The sequence below is a fragment of the Chenopodium album genome, chromosome 18, assembly GCF_948465745.1.
Source record: "Chenopodium album chromosome 18, dcCheAlbu1.1, whole genome shotgun sequence".
Classification (NCBI taxonomy): Eukaryota; Viridiplantae; Streptophyta; class Magnoliopsida; order Caryophyllales; family Amaranthaceae; genus Chenopodium; species Chenopodium album.
Window position 1 is genome coordinate 6,563,893 of NC_137851.1, and position 21,893 is coordinate 6,585,785.

Sequence of the window (21,893 nt, forward strand, 5' to 3'; positions counted from 1 at the left end):
ATTAAGGACATGTTCTCATTTACTGAACTGAACTGAACTAAATATTTTATGAGAGAAGAAAATTAGGAACTGAAATGAAATGAAATGAATTGAACTAAACTGAACTGAAAATAAGTTGAAGAGAACATGCCCTAAGTCATATTATTTCCCTCATTTCTACTTGAGCCATTGACCACCTCATTTTTTAATGGTTTAGGGGATTTTTCTTTATGAATGGTCACATCGTGTGGCTGGTGTTACTCGAGTTACTCAGCCAGGGGTTACTCGAGGTACTCTTGAATAAAAAAAAAAATATGAAAATGCACTTATCATAATTTTTTATTTTGACCACATGTTATATAAATTAGTTTATTTGAATGATATGTGATTGTTAATCTATATTATCAACAATATCATTAAATAGCTAAACTATAATCTAAACTTGACTAAAATATGGAGGATATAAGATATTATAGATTATTCTATAATATACAATATCATAAATCTTTTACTAATATAATTTATAAAAAATTTCTAGCATCATAAAATGGTCAAGAATGCTTATAATTTGTAACTATTCATAAATACATTATTGACTATCATTGTAGGATAAAATATCACTTGTCAATCTTGTACCAATTATAAGAGATTTTTAATACATAGATTTTATATATAGAGTGATAAAATATAGGATAAGTATATATTTCCTATAAATTATATGTATCACTCCTTATCTTTTAATAATATTCTACTTAAGAATATATAATATTACATTCTATAAAAAAGAAAGAATATTACATATTATAAAATATATATTTTAAGAAATGGTTTACTTGAGTGATAAACTATATATTCAATAGGTATATATTATAATGAGTTCCATACAAGAACTAAAAACAAAAAAATTTATTTCTTAAGATTATGTATGTAGGATAAAGAATTATTTACTATAATTAAAGTATAAAAATATAATTCAACATCTTTTAAAAAATTAATCTGCTACTTAATACTACTCTCGTTTTCCTGATTTCTATCCATTTACAATTTGTAAGGTTAAAGTGAAGGTAGTATATTATTTACTATAATTAAAGTATAAAAATATAATTCAACATCTTTTACAAAATTAATTTGCTCCTTAATACTACCCTATCTTTCTCGAGTTCTATCCATTTACAATTCCTAAGGTTAAAGTGGAGGTAGTATATTACGTAGTATATTTATAAAATAATTTATGCAAATTAGTGTATTTGAGTCATCTACATCTAACATATATCTTTACTAAACTGTAATATAATCTTAACTAAAATATTCAATATTCATGTGTAAAGTGTATCAGATTTTATATATCATGAAGATTATTTTAAAATATGCAATTAATAGAATATTTGACAATTATATACATTCCAACAATAGACAACTCAAAAAAAAAAAAAAAAATAAAAGAAAAAAAAATAAAACAATAAAAAACCAAAAAACTAAAATAGGGACACGTATCAGCTTTGGAGCTAGTATACCCTGTTTTAGTACATAGCATTGCACGTCATGTACTAATATATTTTATTTTTGTTGTAGTGTTTAGAAATATGTCAATTCGCAAACTGGGATACATCTATATAAAGCAAAAAAAATATTTTACTAATATAATGCATCCATATAAAGCAAAATAAATATTTTACAAATATAAAATATTTACTAATATAATGCATCCATCTAAATTAAATAACTTCCATTTAAAAAAAAAAAACAGAAACACGTGACAGTCATGAAGCTATTGTACCCTATTTTAATATAGTATACAAATAGATTCCATGGTAAACAACCAAATTACAAAACTACAAAATTAAAGTTTTTTTTTTTTTTTTTTTTTGACGGGACAAAATTAAAGAATTTCATCTTACATAAAACTAAAATCAAACAAAAATTACAGCAAAACTTCATAAAAACAAAGTAATCGATATCATACAGTTTACAACCACTACCGACATGGTAGATCGATAGAGAAAAATAATAAAAAAAGTTCGTCAAAAATTCCCCAAAAAAATTAAAAAAAATCCTCTGTTAAACCACCGACCCAAACCCAAAATCTTCATCATCTTCTTTACTCTCACTCTCATTTTACACTCACAAACCCTTTTTCTCTGATCAATTACAAAAACCCAGATTCTGAAATTCGAGTTCGGATCATCCATTGAAAAGGGTATATTGAGATCTCTGAAGAAGTGCAACAATGGCGGTTGCTGGGAGAGGAGGAAGAGGTGGGTCCGGGTCGGGTTTGATGGGTATACGAAGCATAATGTCATACCCGATCTTCGTTTCCGTCATTTTCTCTCTCCTCTTCCTTGCTGCTCTTAAGCTTCTCTTCACTTCTCCTTCTTACCCATCTTCTTCAGATCCTGTATGTTTTCTTTACTCTTGTATTTTGCTGCCTTTTTTTTTGTAATTTTTGTTATGGATTTTATGATTTATGATGCTGTTTTGTTTATTGATTTTATTAGCTCATTGAATTAGTTGGTTTTTGCTTTTTTCCATTTTTAGAATCAGATCTTTGTTAATGTTGATTTTTATTGTTAATTTAGGCAGTATTATGGAGTGATTTTGTTGGAAGAATAAGTAATTTACTTGAAATTGAGTTTCTTTTTCTTGTAATTAGTGTGTATGATGGGTTGTTGTTGTAAAGCAATTGTGGGTATTTGCTAAAATTGAACTCAGTATTAGTAGTATAGAGTTAGCTTGTTCTGTGGTGTAGGAACTCGTGGGATTTTGCTGTAGAATGTGTATATAGGGAGATTTGGCGAAATATATTGGATAGCTTTGTTAAGGGGAATGCTAGGATTTGTTTGATTGTTTTCTCTTCTTTAGTTTTGAAGGGATTAATGGAAGGAGTGGAATTTTGATGTGAAAATGGTATTTAGCAGTGTAGGATAAACATGTAATCTAGTTCGGTCTCATCTTCTATATGTTTTACTATTGCGGCTAGATAAAGTGGTGGGATTTGTGTAGATTATGGAAATGAGAATTGGGTTTTTGATTATGATTTGGTGTCTGAAACAGGAATTGCCAACAACTGGGAATGCATATATTCATAGATCATTTCTAGCTTTGAAGTCAGATCCTCTGAAAACCAGGCTGGACTTGATTCATAAACAAGCCCATGATCATGTCATGCTTGTTAATGCATATGCTGCCTATGCACGAAAGCTGAAACTCGATAATTCTCGGCAGCTTAAGCTGTATGACGAGTTGGCCCAGAATTTTACAGACATGATATCTAAACCTGCTTATCGTGCTGCTTTGTTTGAGACTGAAGGCACTGTGGATGAGGATGTCTTGAGGCAATTTGAGAAGGAAGTGAAGGATAAAGTGAAGGTCGCAAGGTTGATGATTGCTGAAGCAAAAGAGTCATATGACAATCAGTTGAAGATTCAGAAATTAAAGGACACTATATTTGCAGTTCATGAGCAGTTTCTTAAAGCGAAAAAGAATGGTGCAATTGCAAGCTACATTGCTGCAAAATCTGTGCCTAAAAGTCTTCATTGTCTAGCTATGAGGCTTGTTGGAGAGAGAATCGCCCATCCAGAGAAGTATAAGGATGAAGAGCCGAAACCTGAATTTGAGGACCCAACCTTGTATCATTATGCAATATTCTCAGAGAATGTCATTGCTGTATCAGTTGTTGTGAATTCTGTGGTGAAGAATGCAAAAGAGCCATGGAAGCATGTTTTTCATGTGGTGACAGATAGGAAGATTGTTGCAGCAATGAAGGTTTGGTTCAAGATGAGACCTGCCACAGGAGGAGCCCATGTTGAAGTGAAAGCTGTGGAAGATTTCCAGTTTCTGAATCCATCATATGTGCCAATTCTTAGACAACTGGAATCAGCAAAGTCACAAACTCGTGACTCTGAAAATCAAGCAGAAAATGCTACTAAAGATACCAAGTACTTGTCGATGTTGAGTCATCTTCGATTTTACTTGCCTGAGATGTATCCTGATCTGCACCGTATTGTGCTTTTGGATGATGATGTTGTGGTTCAGAAAGATTTGACTGATGTATGGAACATTGACCTAGATGGTAAGGTGAATGGGGCTGTTGAGACATGCTTTGGGTCCTTCCATAGGTACTCACAATACTTGAACTTCTCCCATCCTTTAATTAGGGAGAACTTTAACCCCAAAGCTTGTGCATGGGCTTATGGGATGAACATATTTGATCTAGATGCTTGGAGGCGTGAGAAATGCACTGAGCAGTACCATTACTGGCAGAACTTGGTATGATTATGCCTCCCTTTTGAGCTTCGTGTATTTTGGTACTAAGGCTTTGTTGTTGTTGTTGTTGACTTGTAGTTGTAGTATTCATATTTCTATGCTAATGTTCAAGTGTCTTGAGCTGGCTCCTCTTTTGACTTCATCGCTCTTATTGTTTTCTAGAATGAAGACAATACCTTGTGGCAGCTAGGAACGCTTCCAGCTGGCCTGGCCACATTCTACTTGAAAACAAAGACATTGGACAAATCTTGGCACGTCCTTGGGCTTGGTTATAATCCAAGTGTGAGCATGGATGAGATTACTAATGCAGCAGTCATTCATTTTAGCGGGAGCATGAAGCCTTGGCTCGATATTGCAATGAATCAATACAAGGAGTTATGGAGCAAGTATGTGGATAATGACATGGAGTTTGTGCAGATGTGCAATTTTGGCCTGTAGATGATTACAATCCTTCTCTTTCAGAAATAAGGTAACTGGAAAGTGTTATATAGTCAAAGATTCATCTGAGTTACTCGTACATGTCAGTTCTGCTTGCAAGCCCCTCCGATAAGTTTAGTTATGCTAACTCCATTCTTTTTTTCACTCCATATTGGTCTTATATTATTATTTTCTTTTCTTGATCCCATTCCATCTTCCTTCAGCCACGAAGGTGCTACTGTTGGATGTACTAAAACACCCAGCTTGGGTAGTTTATATACAGATTTACAGAATGTATTTTTTAGAGACACTTGATGTGACTGGATTTAGCAATATGTAGACAACATTTTTGATAAATGATCAAGATTACACGCTGTTAGCTCTACTTAGTTTGTATGTATAGTTGACTTGATTTATTGAAGTTGGTTTACAATGGTATTATTTAGGTTGCATTCATCTATGGCAAAGGAAGTTGTTTACTACTCCGTATTTGAGTAGCCCAAATTTCCACCCCTTCTGTCCATTGGCAGAGCTAGGAAATCTGCTTGCTTTGACTTCTTTGTAGATAGATCCTAGGTATACCTCTTTCATGTCAGTGCAACAAGCATATCCCATCTTTCTGTTCCGCTTTTTTGTAGATAAAAAACTCCAAATGCCTACATGTGTCAGGAATCCTTCTAGCCTCTACCCTTGTTTATTGTCACGGCTAGATAAAGTGGTGGCTTGTGGAATTTTGTATAGATCATGGAAATTGGAATTGGGTTTTTGCTTGTGATTTGGTGGCTGAAACAGGAATTTCCAACAACTGGGAATGCATATATTCATAGGTCATTTACATTCATCTGTGGTGAAGCCCATAATTTCCTTCCCTTCTGTCCATTTACAGAGCTAGAAATTCTGCTTGTTTTGCTTTCTTCGGAGAACTAGGTTATTGTCCTCTTTCATGGCGGTGCATAAGCTTATCCAATCTTTATGTTTCGGTTTTTTGTTGGTAAGAAAACCTAATACCTGCATGTATCACTAGTGATTCTAGCCTCTGCTCTTGTTCGATTCTGAAGCTTATACATTTCTCCTTGGAAACTTGGTGTGGTATTTAGTACTCTTCGTATCAAAAAGCTTAGAAACGTAGATAGCCAAATTACCCAAATGATGGATGAGAGTAGTATTAGGCTTCGGAATTTCGGATAACCTGGGGATAGTCATAGTCTGTAGTCCAATCTCTATACTTGGTTCTAGGGATGGTATTTGTCCCCCCCCCCCCCCCCCCCCCTTTTTTATTTTTTTTTATTTTTTTTTAAGCTCTTCAATTGGCTTTAAGCTGTTTGAAAAGCTAAGTACATTTTTCTTGCTTCCTCTAATTCACTGACTCTTACTAGCATATAGCATATCACACTATATTTCACTGACACTTAGATTTGAGAAAATCTTCTCGTACTATTGATGTCTTTACAAATCATTAATCAGCATGGTTACTGCTTATAAAAGTTCTCTGGAGAAAGGATGCATATATAATCTACTGGGATTTGATTAAACTGGAAGAAAGTGACGAGCCTTGTTTGCAGCTGGAGTAGTGATGCTGGGAAGGAGTATGAATCTAGTGTTCTCTAGGATTTCTTCCTTCCTTCTTCTCAATAAAAGAAGTGATACGTTCACCCTTATTGTCTACTGTATTTGTTATTATTTATTTGTAGTGTGTTCACCCCAGTGGCGTATCCAGGAATTTTGAACCGTGGGTTCGAAATCTAAAAAAAAAACCGATGATAATATATTAGTTAAATATTCAATACATAAGTTCAAATTTTGCGACTCAATATCCGCATCATCAATAGGAGACAAAATTTCTTCTTCTATCGGAGGATTCCTTGAACTAGGTGAAGAACTAGTAGTGGACTTTTGCAAATCCTCGGCACGTTTCCAAAAAGACTTTTTTTTTTTTTTTTTTTAAAACAACCAAAAAGACTCTAAACTCATGCTAAGTTGGTAACAAAAGCTCTACAATCTATAATAATACACAAAATAAACAATATAATAATTGTTATTTTCAATTTTAAAGTCTATACTAGTTACAACATTACTACTTTTATAAATCTACTACTTTTAAAGTATAATTCTATTACAAAAAATTATACTTCACATGAAACAAAAAGTCCCCAATAAACATTTTTTTTAATGTTATTTTGTGTGAAATCTGGAAAAAAAAATTAAAAAAAAAATAAAAAAAAAAAACTAAAAATGGGGATAGTAAGAATCGAACCTAGGACTTATAAGCATCTCACTGCTCTAACTTTCAGCTCTAACCAATGCGCCAAACTTACTCAAGAGATTATTTACCTCACAAAAACTGTTTTAACCCTGTTTTTTTTTTTTTGTTTTTTTTTTTAGAAAAAAAAATTAAAACTTATAATTTTTTTACAAAAAATCTGTGGGTTCAATGAACCCCTTGAACCCCCCCTAAATCCGCCCATGGTTCACCCTTATTGTCTACTGTATTTGTTATTATTTAATTGTAGTGTGTCCAGATAACAGAAAGGAAGGGGCGAGAGTGATCGATCCATTTTCTTTTATCTGGATATGGATTGGGGGTAGAGAATGTGAGGGAAAACAAGGATCGAAATTCCTTCCCTTTAAGAAAAACTTAATGCTTCCAAAGTTTGAAAGAGGTAGAATAAAAACACAAACCCATTTCTCCTCCCCTCTGCACCCTTCTATCTGCCTCCACTGGTGCTATCCAAACACTCCATCAGAGGCAACTACCGCCAGTCCACAACCACCTGGTGTTAAATTAGGTTAATTAGCCTGCTATGGCTAGGTTGAGGGAGATTACATAAGCTTAGTAGAGATATAAGCTTAGTACTCTATCTAGAGTTTTTTTTCCTGATAGAGTACTCGTCTGTCATTGTACTTTTCCATGTGTTTTTTTTCCTCGTTTGGTTAGGTATATCACCTAAAGAATATTCTGAAGTTTCTATCTCCTCTAAACTAGCCTCGTTTCATTCATCGTTCAAGGTTATGCACATCTGATAATAACTTGTCCTGAAACAAAACATCCGGAAGGATCTGATTCTTCATTCCTGCATAAGTTCCATGTTGTTGCTGAACCTTCCTTGTCAAATGACATTTACTCCGTAGTTAGTTCTCCATCCTACAAAGTGACTTGCATGTGATTGTTTAAACTAAAGAGAATTGTCATGTTAACTGTACAGAAGAATATGAGAATATACTTGAGGCATTTAAATCATCCTTTTGCTTTATATAAATCTCTGACATGCACTTTAGGAGCTTGGTGTAAGGCTTCAGAATTAGGGGTTTGAATTGCTAGCATTTTATTTATACTGTTATCATAGTTTAGTGACTATTGACTAGTGAGTAGTGACTTTTTTCAACCTCATTTTCCTGAAGATCAAAGGTCCGAGTGAATTGTATTTGCGTAGTTGTTCATGATTAATAACTTAATAAGATAAGTGAAATTCAGTCGAGAAGAACACTGACACTAACTACTATTAGAACTGGGTATATGTTAATTACCACGGAGTACATGTATAAGGGCCTGCTCTGATTTACTGAATTGAGAACTGAACTGAATAGAGCTAAAATGAATTGTTTATGAGAGAAGAATTAGAAACTGAACTGATTGGAGCTGAACTGAAATTAAGTTGAAGAGAAGAGGCCCTAACTTGGCGTGTAGGATTGTAGGAGTAAGATGCGTGTGCCACAAATACGTTTATGTATACGTTTGATACATAGACATCACTCTTTATTTTTCACGGGTATCATCAAATTAATATACGGAGTAAAAGTCAAAGCAGACCTATTAAAATTAAAAAAAAAAAAAAATTATAAATAAATAAATCAAGGAAGTGCTGTGTTTAAGCAACTTGGGTAGTTGGTGACTTGGTGCATGCTAATTTTGGCTTTTATGCTGCCGCTTCTAACATCCAATACCTTTTCTACTGCAATTTCTGATGCAACTATTTTTGTCATCAAATTGTTTTTTACTGCTATATGAATTTTATATGATTCACAAGTTTAAATTATGCATTAATGCCTAAATTACTTATTGTATTAGATATGGAGGGTTGTGATGTGATAAATTATAAATGTAATGCTTATTAAGCTACTTTATTAATAATACATGAAATAGAGAATATCCGTAGCATAATTTAAACCAGTGGGAGCACAATGAATTTTTCCCTTCTTACCACCCACAGATGTCTCCTTTCTTCAACAGTACTCTATTTGTTTCTTTTGTCCTTTTCATCCACCTTTTTCGATTTTCATTTTCGAGTTGCTGCATCCCACTAATAACATTTAAAAAGTCTTATTTCAGATATATGAGTTGAAGTCGCAATAATTTACGAATTAATAACTAATTTTGAAATAATTTCGGAATTCTGTAATTTATTGTGATCTTGGAGTTGTTAATTGTTACTCTCGAATAAACTTTGCCACCCAGATATATTCATATATTAGAATAAGTTATTGTAAGTCCGAAACATATAAAATTTGTCCAAATATAAAACTTTTGAGACAATATAAGCTATTAGATGTGCAACTTTTGATAGTTTTATTTCCTTTTATAATAATCATATCTATATATAATTCAAGGGCTGGCATTTAGTTTTATCATAAGAACCTTTGTCAAAAAAGAAATGACCAGGAATTTCAGTCTAAAGTTACTTAACATGTTCATTGTACAAGTATTGCTTTTCTCAATCTCTCTAGAATGATGACATAATGTCGAAGGATTTCACTCATAAAAATACCCTTTTTTTTTAGTTAAGAGAACATATGTATAATCGGAAAAATAATATATATGTCGCTCAATTTATCACGTCATTTATGATCCTGACCAAATAAATAAGCAAGAAATTGACAGATAGGTGACGCATGTGTGTTTAATAATATAATCACCATCTTCCTCTTAAATTAATTTGGGTATTTTGCCAATCATATTATGGTGTACTTGCGTCTAAAAGTTCTGTTCAGAGTTCATACGGCCTTTTCTTTTACCAACAGTATTTTTTGTTCCTTAGATTATTAGCCATTTAGAGCATTTTCTTGATTAGATAAAATGTGTATTCATGAAAATATTACGGAGTGTACGGACCACTTTGTATTGAACAAGTACGTGACAACTAATTAGATGCTACGAGTAATTAACTAATTACGTACCATACCAAAGTGTAAAAAAGTTATGAGCCATATCATTCTAAATCAAGTAGCAAGAAATTTTAGTAATGGTTCATAAAAAAAACGAATACTAGTATGACATAAATGGGTATTTCACCTTTAAAAAAAAAAAAAAAATCTAGCTAATCTAAAACAACATGAATGTAATTAACGTCTAAGAGCTTAGACTGGAGAATCACATCTACAAATGTGGTTAGAAGAAACAGCATGTGTTTGTGTTGGTGCAGCTAAAAAGGTAGGCTTCTCATCTCCAGCCATGATCACAACAAATTTGGGCTTCGTATCGAGCTCGGTGCTTGATTGAATCCCGGCCGTTTCCCATCCGACCGGCTCCCCATCGAACAAGGTCGAGGGGGAGACCGGCCGCTTTCGGTACGAACAAGCAAGCATAAGCAATGCAGTTGCAATAAGCCCCATGAGTAGAACCACTGCACAAAAGAGGTAAGGTGTTGGAGAGTTCCATCTCCACACAGAAGTACTTGTGTTTGTTTCTCTCATTTTATTTGTGTTTGTGTTTGTGTTTGGGTTTAGGAGGTTACAAAAGGGTGTGTGTATTTATAGCTGTCAAATACTTGTGTTTCAAAAAAATATTTGGCATGGTATTGTGTAATTACTAAAATGACCTTATTGAAGGAAGATACTTTATTAAGCTTTCTAGATACTTGGTGTATTCTATGGTTTTGGCCTTTTGAGAAAAAGGGGCACTAGAAAAGTGGCCTGTGTTCATTAAATAATGTCATTAGTTAATAACCTATGATTATCTAAGTAATATAATCACAAATTAATTACAACTTGAATAGCTTAGCGTAGTATTCCGTACACAATGATTCATATTGGAGTATATAGAACAGTAAAATTTGTTCGAATTAATTATCAACTCATTAAATATGAACAAAAAGAGTATATAAGATGTAAGTTACGCTTTTCTAAAATGTTCGTTGAGGTGCACCTGAAATAGAGAGAGAATATAGATATTAGTATATATCACGAAAAAGATGTTACTTATCGTTATAAAAGCACATGATTTATCATCGGAAAACACGAGCTTTTTTTTTTTTTTTTTTTTTTTTTTTTACAAAGAAAACACGAGCATATGAGTACATGACATAAGTACTTCATTTGGGAGCTCAATTTGATGGGGACAATTCAATGTTGCATGATACGTATGGTAATACTAGGTTAGTACTACGCACATTATTGAAATAGACCTCCCTCCACTTTCTTGCCAAATAAAGTTCTTCCTTTGAGAACAAACTATGTTTCAGGTGGGAATTTTATTCCTTCTTAATACTTTGTTATAAAACAACATAAATGGCTAATAGAAAATGATAATAATATCTTACACTTTCGGATTGATTTAATATTAGCGGACGAAGAACACGAACCAATTCTATACTATTTTGTATGTTTGTGAATTGTGACAAACTTGTATAATTATGGGGAAAAGAGATGATGAGAGGCTTGAGGATAAAAATATGTTGGCTTTGATTTTATGTAATTGTTTAATGAAAGTTGATTCATATATTATTCACTACAACCAAGCTATAAATAGATTTGCCTATTTTGATAGCTTAACTAAGCTTTATTATTTTCTGAATTATTTAAAAAAAAAAAAAAAAAACTATAAATAATTCACACAACAAGTAACCTTATATGTACAAGTTACCTAAGATGATTATAGATTTACAGGATTATTGACTACTATATATAAAGTTGTAAATAGGGGGCCTTACACATTAAGGTGTTGAGTGGAGGCAAACAACATAGTAATAAGATGTCGTTTTACCCTTTCTAATTATTTGTAGTTAATTTGTGTGTTCTGCCGGTCGAGTAGCTGCCGGTACATCCTGGTCGGGAGTCGGTCCCACAGGTGGCCGATCATCGGTTGCTATTATAAAATAAAAAAATTAAAAAAAAAAGGTGTCGAGTGGATATCAAGGGCAAACAATATTAATCAGTAACGTACATCATCGTCATAACTCATAAGCTAAGAGATGAATTGTCATCCTTATGCAGTTATGCGTATGAGGTCTAGATCAGATTAAGATGATTTGATGTCGAAAACTCATCTACTCTTTAATGTCTAAACTTGTTTTCTCCTCTATTCAACTGAATGTGTTCGTACTTAAAGTTATTTTTATTCATTCAAAATAAACACGAATAACTCGACCACAATGATTAGTGTGTATATTAATAGTTTGTCCATACATTTTATTTGTGACATCACAAAATCTCATGCATTATTTAATTATAATTTTGTCCATACAAACATACGGGGAAAACTTATAAAGGCTATGATTTACCCATGTATTTGCTCAACACCAAACTGAATAAACTTTGTGTGATGGTAAGCAACAAAATTGTCCTCCCACTTTACATGAGATTAGAAAACAAAATTAATATACGGCACATTACGCATAACATCATGTAGAGCAGAGTCTAAATCAGTCCAAAGTAAATTAATTGTATTTTTTTATTGTCTCCACTACAAATATATTCAAGTTTTAAAAAAATAATATATAAGTTTTTTCATTTAAACTAACTTCATATTAATTGACCGTTATTGCTCAAATCTCTTATTGTTATGAATCCGTGCATTACACAAGGCAAAAACTAATACTGTAAAAAATATATAACCTTAAAAGACGCATTTTGGGAAGATACCCTCTATAACTTGGTAGTTAAGATATTAGTAGAAGACCCTCCATTCCTAAAAACTAGATGAAAGCCCGTGCGATGCACGGTTTTCCATATATTAATCTCAAGAAAAGATATTTTCGTATTTGATTTTTTTTTCTATTTAATAATTTCAGACAAAAAAAAATAATAATAATAATTTAATTAAAGTGTTATTGCCTATTGTAAAAGTATTATTTTTTTTTAATGTAATTTATAACGTGACTTTATTTATTGTTGTTATGTATTTTATTTGTGGTTGTTAGTTATATGAAAATTGAATTTAAAAATATAACTAAATTGTAAATATGATATCTTTCAAAAAAAAAATTGTAAATATGATAATTTATCTGTTACATAAGGATAAAATCTTTAATGTCAAAAGATTTTTTTTTTATTTTTTACATATTTAAATCCTAAATCATTATTCGTTGATTTTTTAAAAATAGAAATATTAAAAAATAATAAAAACATGTATACTATTTATCTTCTATTTCTTCATCTAATAAAACTGGATAAATAAAACATGTTAGCAAAAATAAAATTTATATAAAATTAATCTTTATAGTCTTATAAAATAAATCAATAAAATTTTTGTAAAATTGATCTAACAATTGTAATTGTACAAAATCAAATCTATGCATTGGAATTTTTTAATCGTCCCTTGTCGCCGCTTGTTATTTGTAACGATTGAAAAGTAACTAATGGAGTAAACTTTTATTTCAATTAACTTTGGACGAAACTGTACAAAGTTGGCTTTAATTGAGGCATGAACGTTAATTTGTTCAATTAAGTTAATTTGATGACTTGATTAAGCTACCTAAATCACAAAAGAATTGTTTTAATCATAAAATTAATTAATAAAAACTAAAAAGGTTTATAAAACAATTTAATAGATGTAAACGATTTATATAGATATAATACCTTATCATACTTTGTTTTTCCAATCATTTTTGCTCGAATTTAATTCGTTGATTAATTAAATTAGATCTGCATATAAAAACAAAATTCAGTAAACAAAACATAAACATATAATCATTAAGCATTCCAAATAAACACAAAGCAAGCAATAATCACAAATATACATTTAAACATGGATTTTAAAAAATAAAACTAAGAATTACGCAGCCACTGATGACCGAAAACTGACACAAAATTGTGACACAAAATTCGCTTGATTTGGTTTTGTATTGATATGAAATTTTATTGGTGTTGTAGGATGTGTCAATTTATAGTGGTAGGCATCAAAATTTTTAATTTAATTATTGTTAAGGAATAATTTTTATTTCTTATCATAAACACTATCAAGATTATCTTAGATATATAAATCCTATATCTAAAGATAATTGTTTTCTTAAAAGATAATTTTTAGTTTCTTAAATAAGTTAAATCCTTATAAATCACTATTCGTTATTTTTAACTACGTGGCAAAATTCTTAAATCTCATTCGTCACTTTTGTTTAGGTGGCAAGTGAATTTTTTAATTCTAAAATAAAATAAAAATCTAATTTTTAATTTGTCAAAAATATACCTTTGCTTATGTGGCGCAATGAATGCTCTCCAAAAATGCCTACTTTATTTATATATATTAGATTAAAAAATAAAAAATAATAAAAAAGGACCCTCCATCATTAAGATGATTATTATTGTGAATTTTCATATAATAAAAATGTGAAAATAAAAATTATATATATATATATATATATATATATATATATATATATATATATATATATGAATCTCACACGTTCAAATAAAATAATCCAATGACTCTACAAACATGTTTCATTAATGGCAAAACTGTAAATAATGAAAAAACTCATTTCTTTTTCTCCTCTAGTGTTTCTCTTCCTGCATGTTCATCACTCTACCCCATTTTGTCAAGTTATAAGATAGATCCTTTTATACTAGGTTAAGACATTGTGTTACATTATTAATGGTAATTTTAGAATGTTTAATGCTATGACGAGCTCGATCGAGATTGCAATTCGACAAAAGAATTCACATGGGTTACGAAGCGCGAAAATACTCATTATTGGTTTCCAAATTTCTCCTAATGACAATTACTTTCTCATCTCTAAAATCAAGGGTTTGTTTGTTAAAAAAAAAATCAATAGTTTGAACTTTGAATAAGTTTTATTAGGGGAGAGAGAGCCTGTGCGGTGAAGATAGAGATATTGAAAGGAAAAAAAAGCATATGCATAAATTTTGAATTAAATGTGCATAAAATTTATAGTAAATGTGTGTAATTTTTGTGTTAAATGTGCACTTTGTACAGGTGAATTGTGAATCGTTGGATTCATTTGTACGATTAAGATTGCTTCTCATTCTTCTCATTTTAAGATCTTTCTCATTGGATCTCAACCCAATATATATATATATATATATATATATATATATATATATATATATATATATATATATATATATATATATATATATATATGTATGTATACACACACACACACACACACACATATATATATATACTGTCATTCAAAAAAAAAAATGCTCAATCATCACTTAAGAAAGACCTCCTAGCTCGACTTCTGCCTCTGTATGATTCACTCTTGTCTATATGTAGTCTTGTTCGTTGAAGGTCTTTCATAGCTCGATCTCAGTTCTAGAAATGAAGAAGAGTTTCGCTACTCCCATTTTAAATGCAATTTCCCCTAGCATAGGAGGCATCCCTGAAGGATAGCGGCAACAGTGTGGTTCTAGGAGCTTCCGTTAGATTGAGATCTTCAGGGTGGGGGGGACTTTGGCTGCCTTGTTTCGGGTGAAAAGAAGAGGGTAGTAGGCTTAGTAGGGTTCGAAGTGGTACGTTTCGCCTACTCCCTCTATGCGCGGGGGGGGGGGGGGGGATCCCTATCCCTAGAAAAATGTACTCCCTTTAATTTTACTTTTCTTTTAGTAAAATCAATTTCAGTTCGGTAGAAATAATTTAAATTCAGCAAAAATAATTTCAGTTCAGTAAAAATAATTTTAGTTAAGCAAAAATAAGGTGAAGTGAACGATGCCTTAGACTTGATATAAATTTGATATCTATTACCTACAACGAATTAAAAAAGATTCTACATGACTAAGGGTCTGTTCTCATACGATTATTTTCTGTTCAATTCAGTTCAGCTCTTATAAGTTCAGTTCAGTTCAGCTCGTAATTTCCTTCTCTTATAAAATATTCATTTCAGTTCAGTTCAGTTCAGTTTGGCTCTAATAAATTCAGTTCAGTCAATGAGAACAAACCCTAAGTTATTAAAAAAAAAAATTCTCTCTTTTAGATTATTGGAAATTTATATCCCATACTCCATACTTCTATAGTCAAAGTAATTAAAATTTGACCCAAATATTGCCTAGGAACGAAGGGGTAGTATCTTTGGTAGTTTATTGATTTTAGGAAACTATCCTAAAAAATGGAAACTAATTATATGATTTACTCAGTAAACTAGTTATAGGTTTCCTAATACTCGTACAAGTAGTTTTTATCTTGTTATTAGTTTATTACACAATTATATTGGTTTCCTGTGTATCATGTTTTCGGAAGTTCAATTCAATTCTATTAAAAAAAAAAAGTTCAATTCAATTGACAAAAATTGAAGTAACCTTGAAATTTTGAGGAATTACTCTTCATTATCAGATCTTCGGCATAAATATATTGATCCGGATCGAAGATTCTGTATAAAATCGGAAGGCATGGCCAACTCAAGTGTTCTGGGTCATCCTCTATTTCGTAATTTAAAGGTCAGTTTAGCTAATTTTTTAACAACAAAGTTGATAGTTTTTTGGTTAGAATTTTGTGCTTTGAATCTAATTTATCGTATTATGGTTTAATTTTTGTGTTTTGTTAGAAACAAAATCGAGGGTTGCCCAAAAAAAAAAAAAAAAAAAAAAATCGAGGGTTATGGTTAAATTTGTATGCTTTGCAACATATTTCAATTTAGGGTAACATTTGTGTGCTTTGCAAATTGCAATGCGATTGATGGTATTATGGTTATAGTTTTATGTTTTGCAACAAACAAAATGATAGTATTATGATTTAAGTTTTGTTCTTTGCAACAAACAAAACTGATGATATTATGATTAAATTTTTGTGCTTTGCAACATGATTGATGTTTTTTTTTTTCAATTGTGTTTGGATTATACAGAAATTCAAAAAAAATGAAGAGAAAGATCGGATTAGTGAATTGCCAGATGAACTCCTGTCAAATATTGTGGCCAGATTAACATTGAAGGAAGCAATAGCAACTAGCATCCTTTCAAAGAGATGGGCTGATGCTTGGGTATCATACCCTTTTCTTGACTTTGGTTTTCTTCAGACAAACTATTACTCTGAAGTACTTGTGCATAGAGTCAACAAAGTTTTGGTGAAATTTGATGGTGGAAAGTTGCATAAATTCAGGATTGTGCACCCAATGTCTGAGAGATTTAAGTCTTATATTGATGAATGGATTTCCTTTGCAACTCAAAATCGTGTTTCTGAGCTTGAACTCGACTTTGGAGGTTGGCCTAGACATGAAGGTTTTGACAATTATTATGTTCCTCTCCATGTGTTTGCTCGAGAGGACATGATGATGTTAAATCGTTCCTCTTCCAATGTTAGAAGTTTTGTGTCTTTAACAGATCTCAGTCTTAGGTTTGTAAACCTTTCAGACCAAGTATTTGACATAATTTTATACAATTGTTCCTCTCTAGAAAATTTTTATTTGAGGAATAATCGTGGGCTAGTTAATGCTAAGAATACAGCTCCTCACCTAAAGCTTAAATCACTGAAGCTGTACGATTGTTTTGACTTAAAGAAATTGGAACTTTTGGCCCCAAATCTTGTATCATTCAAGTATAAAGGAGGTTATAAGAGAAGATTATGTATTAAGGATGCTCCACAGCTTGCATCCCTGAGCCTATCAGTTGAAACTGGTTTAAAATCAGATATGCACCCGATATTTCCTAGAGGAAAAAACTTTATAAGAGAAGATTATGTTATAAGAGAAGATTATGTATTAAGGAATCTATGGTTGTCTCAGTTGCTCTTTTTGAGGTAAGCAGAAGCAATTCATTGAGCGTACTGATTTTTCTTATCTTTTGGCTACTTATGCTTACATGATGGATTGGTGTGTCATTTGTGCAGGATATGAGTAATTTTATGGAACTTTGTGTATTTAGCAATCTAAAAACTCTGGTGTTGGATGCAAATTCATCTTTAATACGACTATGTTGCCAAGTAGCGGCTTTTATAATCAGTGGATCCCCATACTTGGAGCTACTTGAGCTAAATGTAAGTATTTATTAATTTCCTTCTTTCTATATATATGTCAGTCTGAGTCTCTTATTCATTTCTGGTCATAATTGATTATTTTTTTTTCTGTGTTGCTTGTAGCTCCCATCAATAGAAGCTTCTCTTGAGGAAATGGAAGCATTCGAATTGCCAATTATGTCTCCGCATAAGAAACTTAAAGAGGTCAAGTTGTCTGGCTTTAGAGCCAATGTATATACCACAAACTTTCTTGCCTATCTTCTTGAATGCACCGATTCTCTCCAGAAGATTAATCTCAGTGCATATGTTACTCGAAGGATGCGTGACGATTTGTTTGTGCAAACACGTTTAAAATGGAGTGCAGATGATGCTCAAAATTGCAAGATATGTGTACAGGAACTCAGGAAAATTTTTGAATACAAACGTCCAGCTGATATTTCATGATTAGCAGTAGCTGAATTGCACACTTTTTTTTTTTAGTTTATTAATTAAAATTTAAAGATAGTGTAAATTTAGGCAGATTTTTGTGTTTTCTGCTTATAGAATTATGTAATCAGCCAGTGCCAAAATTGTTTCAATAGAATACCTTTTGCTATCTGTAATGAATTATGTGCAATCTGACCCTTTTGCCTCTGTTTCAGGTATAGTGAAATGATCTTTATTTGAAGAACAAAATGGAATTGATATTAGCTCAGATGTAGCCCATGTTGAGGTCTGTTCCAAAAAATCCTTTTTTTTTTTTTTTTTTTTCTATCAGTTCTCCTTATTTGTAGTATGGTACATTCTATGAGGTGACCTTGCATCATGCTTTGTTTTCCTGATGATCTAATTCTGTTGCCACTCTTCCCTCTTTGCATCAAGATAGCACTTATTGTTTGATACTTTGACTTATTATACGAAGTATTATATACAAAAAAAAAAAAAAATCAAGTTTCTCAAAGTAATTTTTTTTTTTTTAATTTGAATCAAGGTTAGATGGTGGACCCTAAGGGATGCAAAAGCTAAGGTTTTTACAGAAAAGGTAATTGAAGAAGCGGATTGGGATGGAGAGGTGGATCCGGACATGACCTGGTTACGAATGAAGAACTGTTTCCTAAGAGTGGCCAAAGAGGTCTTAGGGGAAGTAAGGGGAAGAACTTCGGTACAGAGAGATACTTCGTGGTGGAATGAAGAGGTGAAAGCAGTAATTAAGCAAAAAAGGGAATGCTATCAAGCCTTAGGAAAATGTAGGAGTGATGAAACCTTTGCAGCGTATAAGGAGGCTAAGAGTAAGGCAAAGGCAGCTGTTCGCCAAGCAAAAGAAAAGGCATATCAGGAGGTTTATTAAAAGCTTGATTCCAAGGAGGGAGAAAGGATCATTTATAAGATGGCAAAGAGAAGACAAGAGGCAAGGAAGGATATTGGCATGGTGAAGTGTGTCAAAGATAAGAACCAAATGGTCCTAGTGCAAGAGGAGGGCATCAAGGACAGGTGGAAGGGGTACTTCGATGAATTATTTAATGGAAGTAATGGAGTTGTGATAGGAGATACCTCTATGAGTGATGAAGAAATCAACATGGAGTATGTGCGAAGGATTAGGAGAGTAGAGGTGGAGATTGCACTGAGGAAGATGAAACCTAAGAAGGCGGTTGGCCCTGATGGGGTACCGATAGAGGTGTGGAGGTGTTTGGGTAAGATTGGTATTGATTGGTTAACAAACCTTTTCAACAAGATATGGACGGCTACAAGGATCCCACAAGATTGGAGGAAGAGCACCTTGGTCCCGGTTTATAAAAACAAAGGAGACGCTCAAGATTGTTCTAACTATCGAGGAATTAAGCTTATGAGCCATACTATGAAGTTGTGGGAAAGGGTGATTGAACAAAGGTTGAGGGCATGCACAAGCATTTCAGATAACCAATTTGGTTTTATGCCTGGGAGATCTACTATGGAGGCAATCCATTTGATAAGACAAATGATGGAGTTTTATAGGGTAAAGAAGAAAGATCTTCATATGGTCTTTATTGATTTAGAGAAGGCATATGACAAGGTGCCAAGAGAGATACTTTGGTGGGCAATGTTGAAGAAAGGTATCCCACGAAGGTATGTAGACCTAGTTAAGGATATGTATCGGGATGTGTCAACAAATGTGAGGACATGCGGAGGGTTGACAAAAGATTTCCCTATTACAATCGGATTGCATCAAGGGTCTGCATTAAGCCCTTTTCTTTTTGCAACGGTTCTAGACGAATTAACTAGACCAATTCAAGATGAGGTTCCATGGTGTATGCTGTTCGCAGATGATATCGTTTTGGTGGATGAGACTAAGGATGGGGTTAATGTCAAGTTGGAGCAATGGAGGCAAAGGTTGGAATCTAGAGGGTTTAAGCTAAGTCGGAGTAAGACTGAATATTTGGTATGTCGTTTTGGCACTCAGAGGGGGACAAGCAATGAAGTGGTGAGTTTGGATGGAAAGGATTTGACCATGAGTGAATGTTTTAAGTACCTAGGGTCGATCATCCAGAAGAATGGTGACATTGATCAAGACGTGACCCACAGGATTAAGTCAGGGTGGCTTAAATGGAGAGCGGTCACGGGAGTGCTATGCGACCGCAGCATTCCCTTAAAGTTGAAGGGAAAATTCTACAGGACTGCCATAAGACCAGTGTTGCTCTATGGTACAGAATGTTGGGCTTCTAAGAAAGAGCATATTAAAAAGATGGAGGTTACGGAAATGCGCATGTTAAGGTGGATGTGTGGAAACACTTTAAGAGATAGAATCAGAAATGAGGTTATTCGCAAGAAAGTAGGTGTGGCGGGCATTGTAGATAAATTAAGGGAAAATCGTCTGCGTTGGTTTGGACATGTAAGACGGAGACCCGAGGGTGCACCGGTGCGAAGAGTGGAAGAGTGGGACCATGGAGGGATTAAACGAGGAAGAGGGAGACCAAAGATGACTTGGTTGGAAGGAGTGAGGAAGGATATGAAGTGCATGGATTTACGTGAGGATGAAGTTTTGGATCGTAAGGGATGGAGGAGAAAGATTTATGTTGATGACTACACGGAATAATCAAATTTGGTTCATGTTAGCCGACCCCACTTTTGGGATTAAGGCTTTGATTGATTGATTGATTGATTAATTTGAATCACTAGAGCACTTTGAAGTTATCCCACCATCATCTTAACTAAGGGCACTTTTGTAGTTTACTTTTCTGAATCAGCCCTTTGGTTGCAGTTGTAATTTTGTCTTGAATTTAGTACTTCTTGTACATTTGTTGTATTGTAGTCTGAAATTTTGTTGCAAAACAATTTAATTGAAAACAGATTATTGTACACAACATTCGACTCTTCTCTTAAATACCTAGAGTATATACCGATGGAAAGCTATTGGTAATCTGTTTTCTAATGGCTTTATACTCATTTATGGATGGATCAATTTCGCCATCTATATACAACAAATATGGAGTATTATTTTATTATTGTGTGCGAACATAAAATTAATTTTAAAAAGGTACAAATAATCGCTCAAAATTTTGAAACTCATTATTAAGTATCAAGAGTATTGTATGCATGTGGTTGTTTCCATGAAACAAAATAGGTTAGATACTCCCTCCGTCTCCCATTGATCTCATAAAAATCCAACCTTTATACCCCACCTTCTTTGACAGATCTATTTGACCTTTAACCTGTTAAACAGGTTAAATTTTTTTTTTTTTTTTTTAAATTCTCACTTTCCTTCTCACTCCTCTCTACACCACCACCAGTCCACCTCTGCCACCACTTACCCACCCTACCCAAACCCGAAACCGAAACCCTCTTCCTCCTCCTCCACTTTCTCTCCTCCCAAACCAACGCCCAACCACAAGCCTCACGCATTCCTCCCAAACGATGCGGTCCGGGATAGGGTCTGGGGTCGGTTTAGGGTCGCCGCGCCGTCGATTGGGGTTTGATAATGGTGGAAGTTGGGGTAGGTCAGGGCTTGTGTTTGGGGTCGGTTTAGGGTCGCCGTCGATTGGGGTTTGATAGGGGCTAGGTTTCGCGCAGGGGAGGGAGGGGGAGAGGGGGAGGTTGCGCTACGCAGGGGAGGGAGGGGGAGAGGGAGTGGTGGCAGGGGAAGGTGGTAGTGGTGGCAGGGGAA

At 33.2% G+C, this 21,893-nt stretch overlaps 2 protein-coding genes across 2 annotated transcripts; both read left to right on the forward strand.

The window, feature by feature from the left end:
- The first annotated feature begins 1,938 nt into the window (after positions 1-1,938).
- LOC145591336 (putative galacturonosyltransferase 9) lies at positions 1,939-5,038 on the forward strand. Its single transcript, XM_081647769.1, has 3 exons — positions 1,939-2,374; positions 3,031-4,245; positions 4,405-5,038. Exons 1-3 carry the CDS (start codon positions 2,207-2,209, stop codon positions 4,678-4,680), a joined length of 1,659 nt encoding a protein of 552 aa, XP_081503895.1. The 5' UTR covers positions 1,939-2,206; the 3' UTR covers positions 4,681-5,038.
- Positions 5,039-16,937: 11,899 nt separating this feature from the next.
- On the forward strand, positions 16,938-18,220 carry LOC145591674 (uncharacterized). Its single transcript, XM_081648181.1, has 3 exons — positions 16,938-17,560; positions 17,686-17,797; positions 17,900-18,220. The coding sequence occupies exons 1-3, from the start codon at positions 16,938-16,940 to the stop codon at positions 18,218-18,220; spliced, it is 1,056 nt and encodes a 351-aa protein (XP_081504307.1).
- The last annotated feature ends 3,673 nt before the right edge of the window (positions 18,221-21,893 follow it).

Coding starts and splice junctions, on each gene's coding strand:
- LOC145591336 (XM_081647769.1), top strand. CDS start 2,207: ATGGCGGTTGCTGGGAGAGGAGGAAGAGGTGGGTCCGGGTCGGGTTTG. Junction 2,375..3,030: donor ACCCATCTTCTTCAGATCCT/GTATGTTTTCTT, acceptor TGTCTGAAACAG/GAATTGCCAACAACTGGGAA. Junction 4,246..4,404: donor ACCATTACTGGCAGAACTTG/GTATGATTATGC, acceptor ATTGTTTTCTAG/AATGAAGACAATACCTTGTG.
- LOC145591674 (XM_081648181.1), top strand. CDS start 16,938: ATGTCTGAGAGATTTAAGTCTTATATTGATGAATGGATTTCCTTTGCA. Junction 17,561..17,685: donor TCTCAGTTGCTCTTTTTGAG/GTAAGCAGAAGC, acceptor TTGTGTATTTAG/CAATCTAAAAACTCTGGTGT. Junction 17,798..17,899: donor TGGAGCTACTTGAGCTAAAT/GTAAGTATTTAT, acceptor TGTTGCTTGTAG/CTCCCATCAATAGAAGCTTC.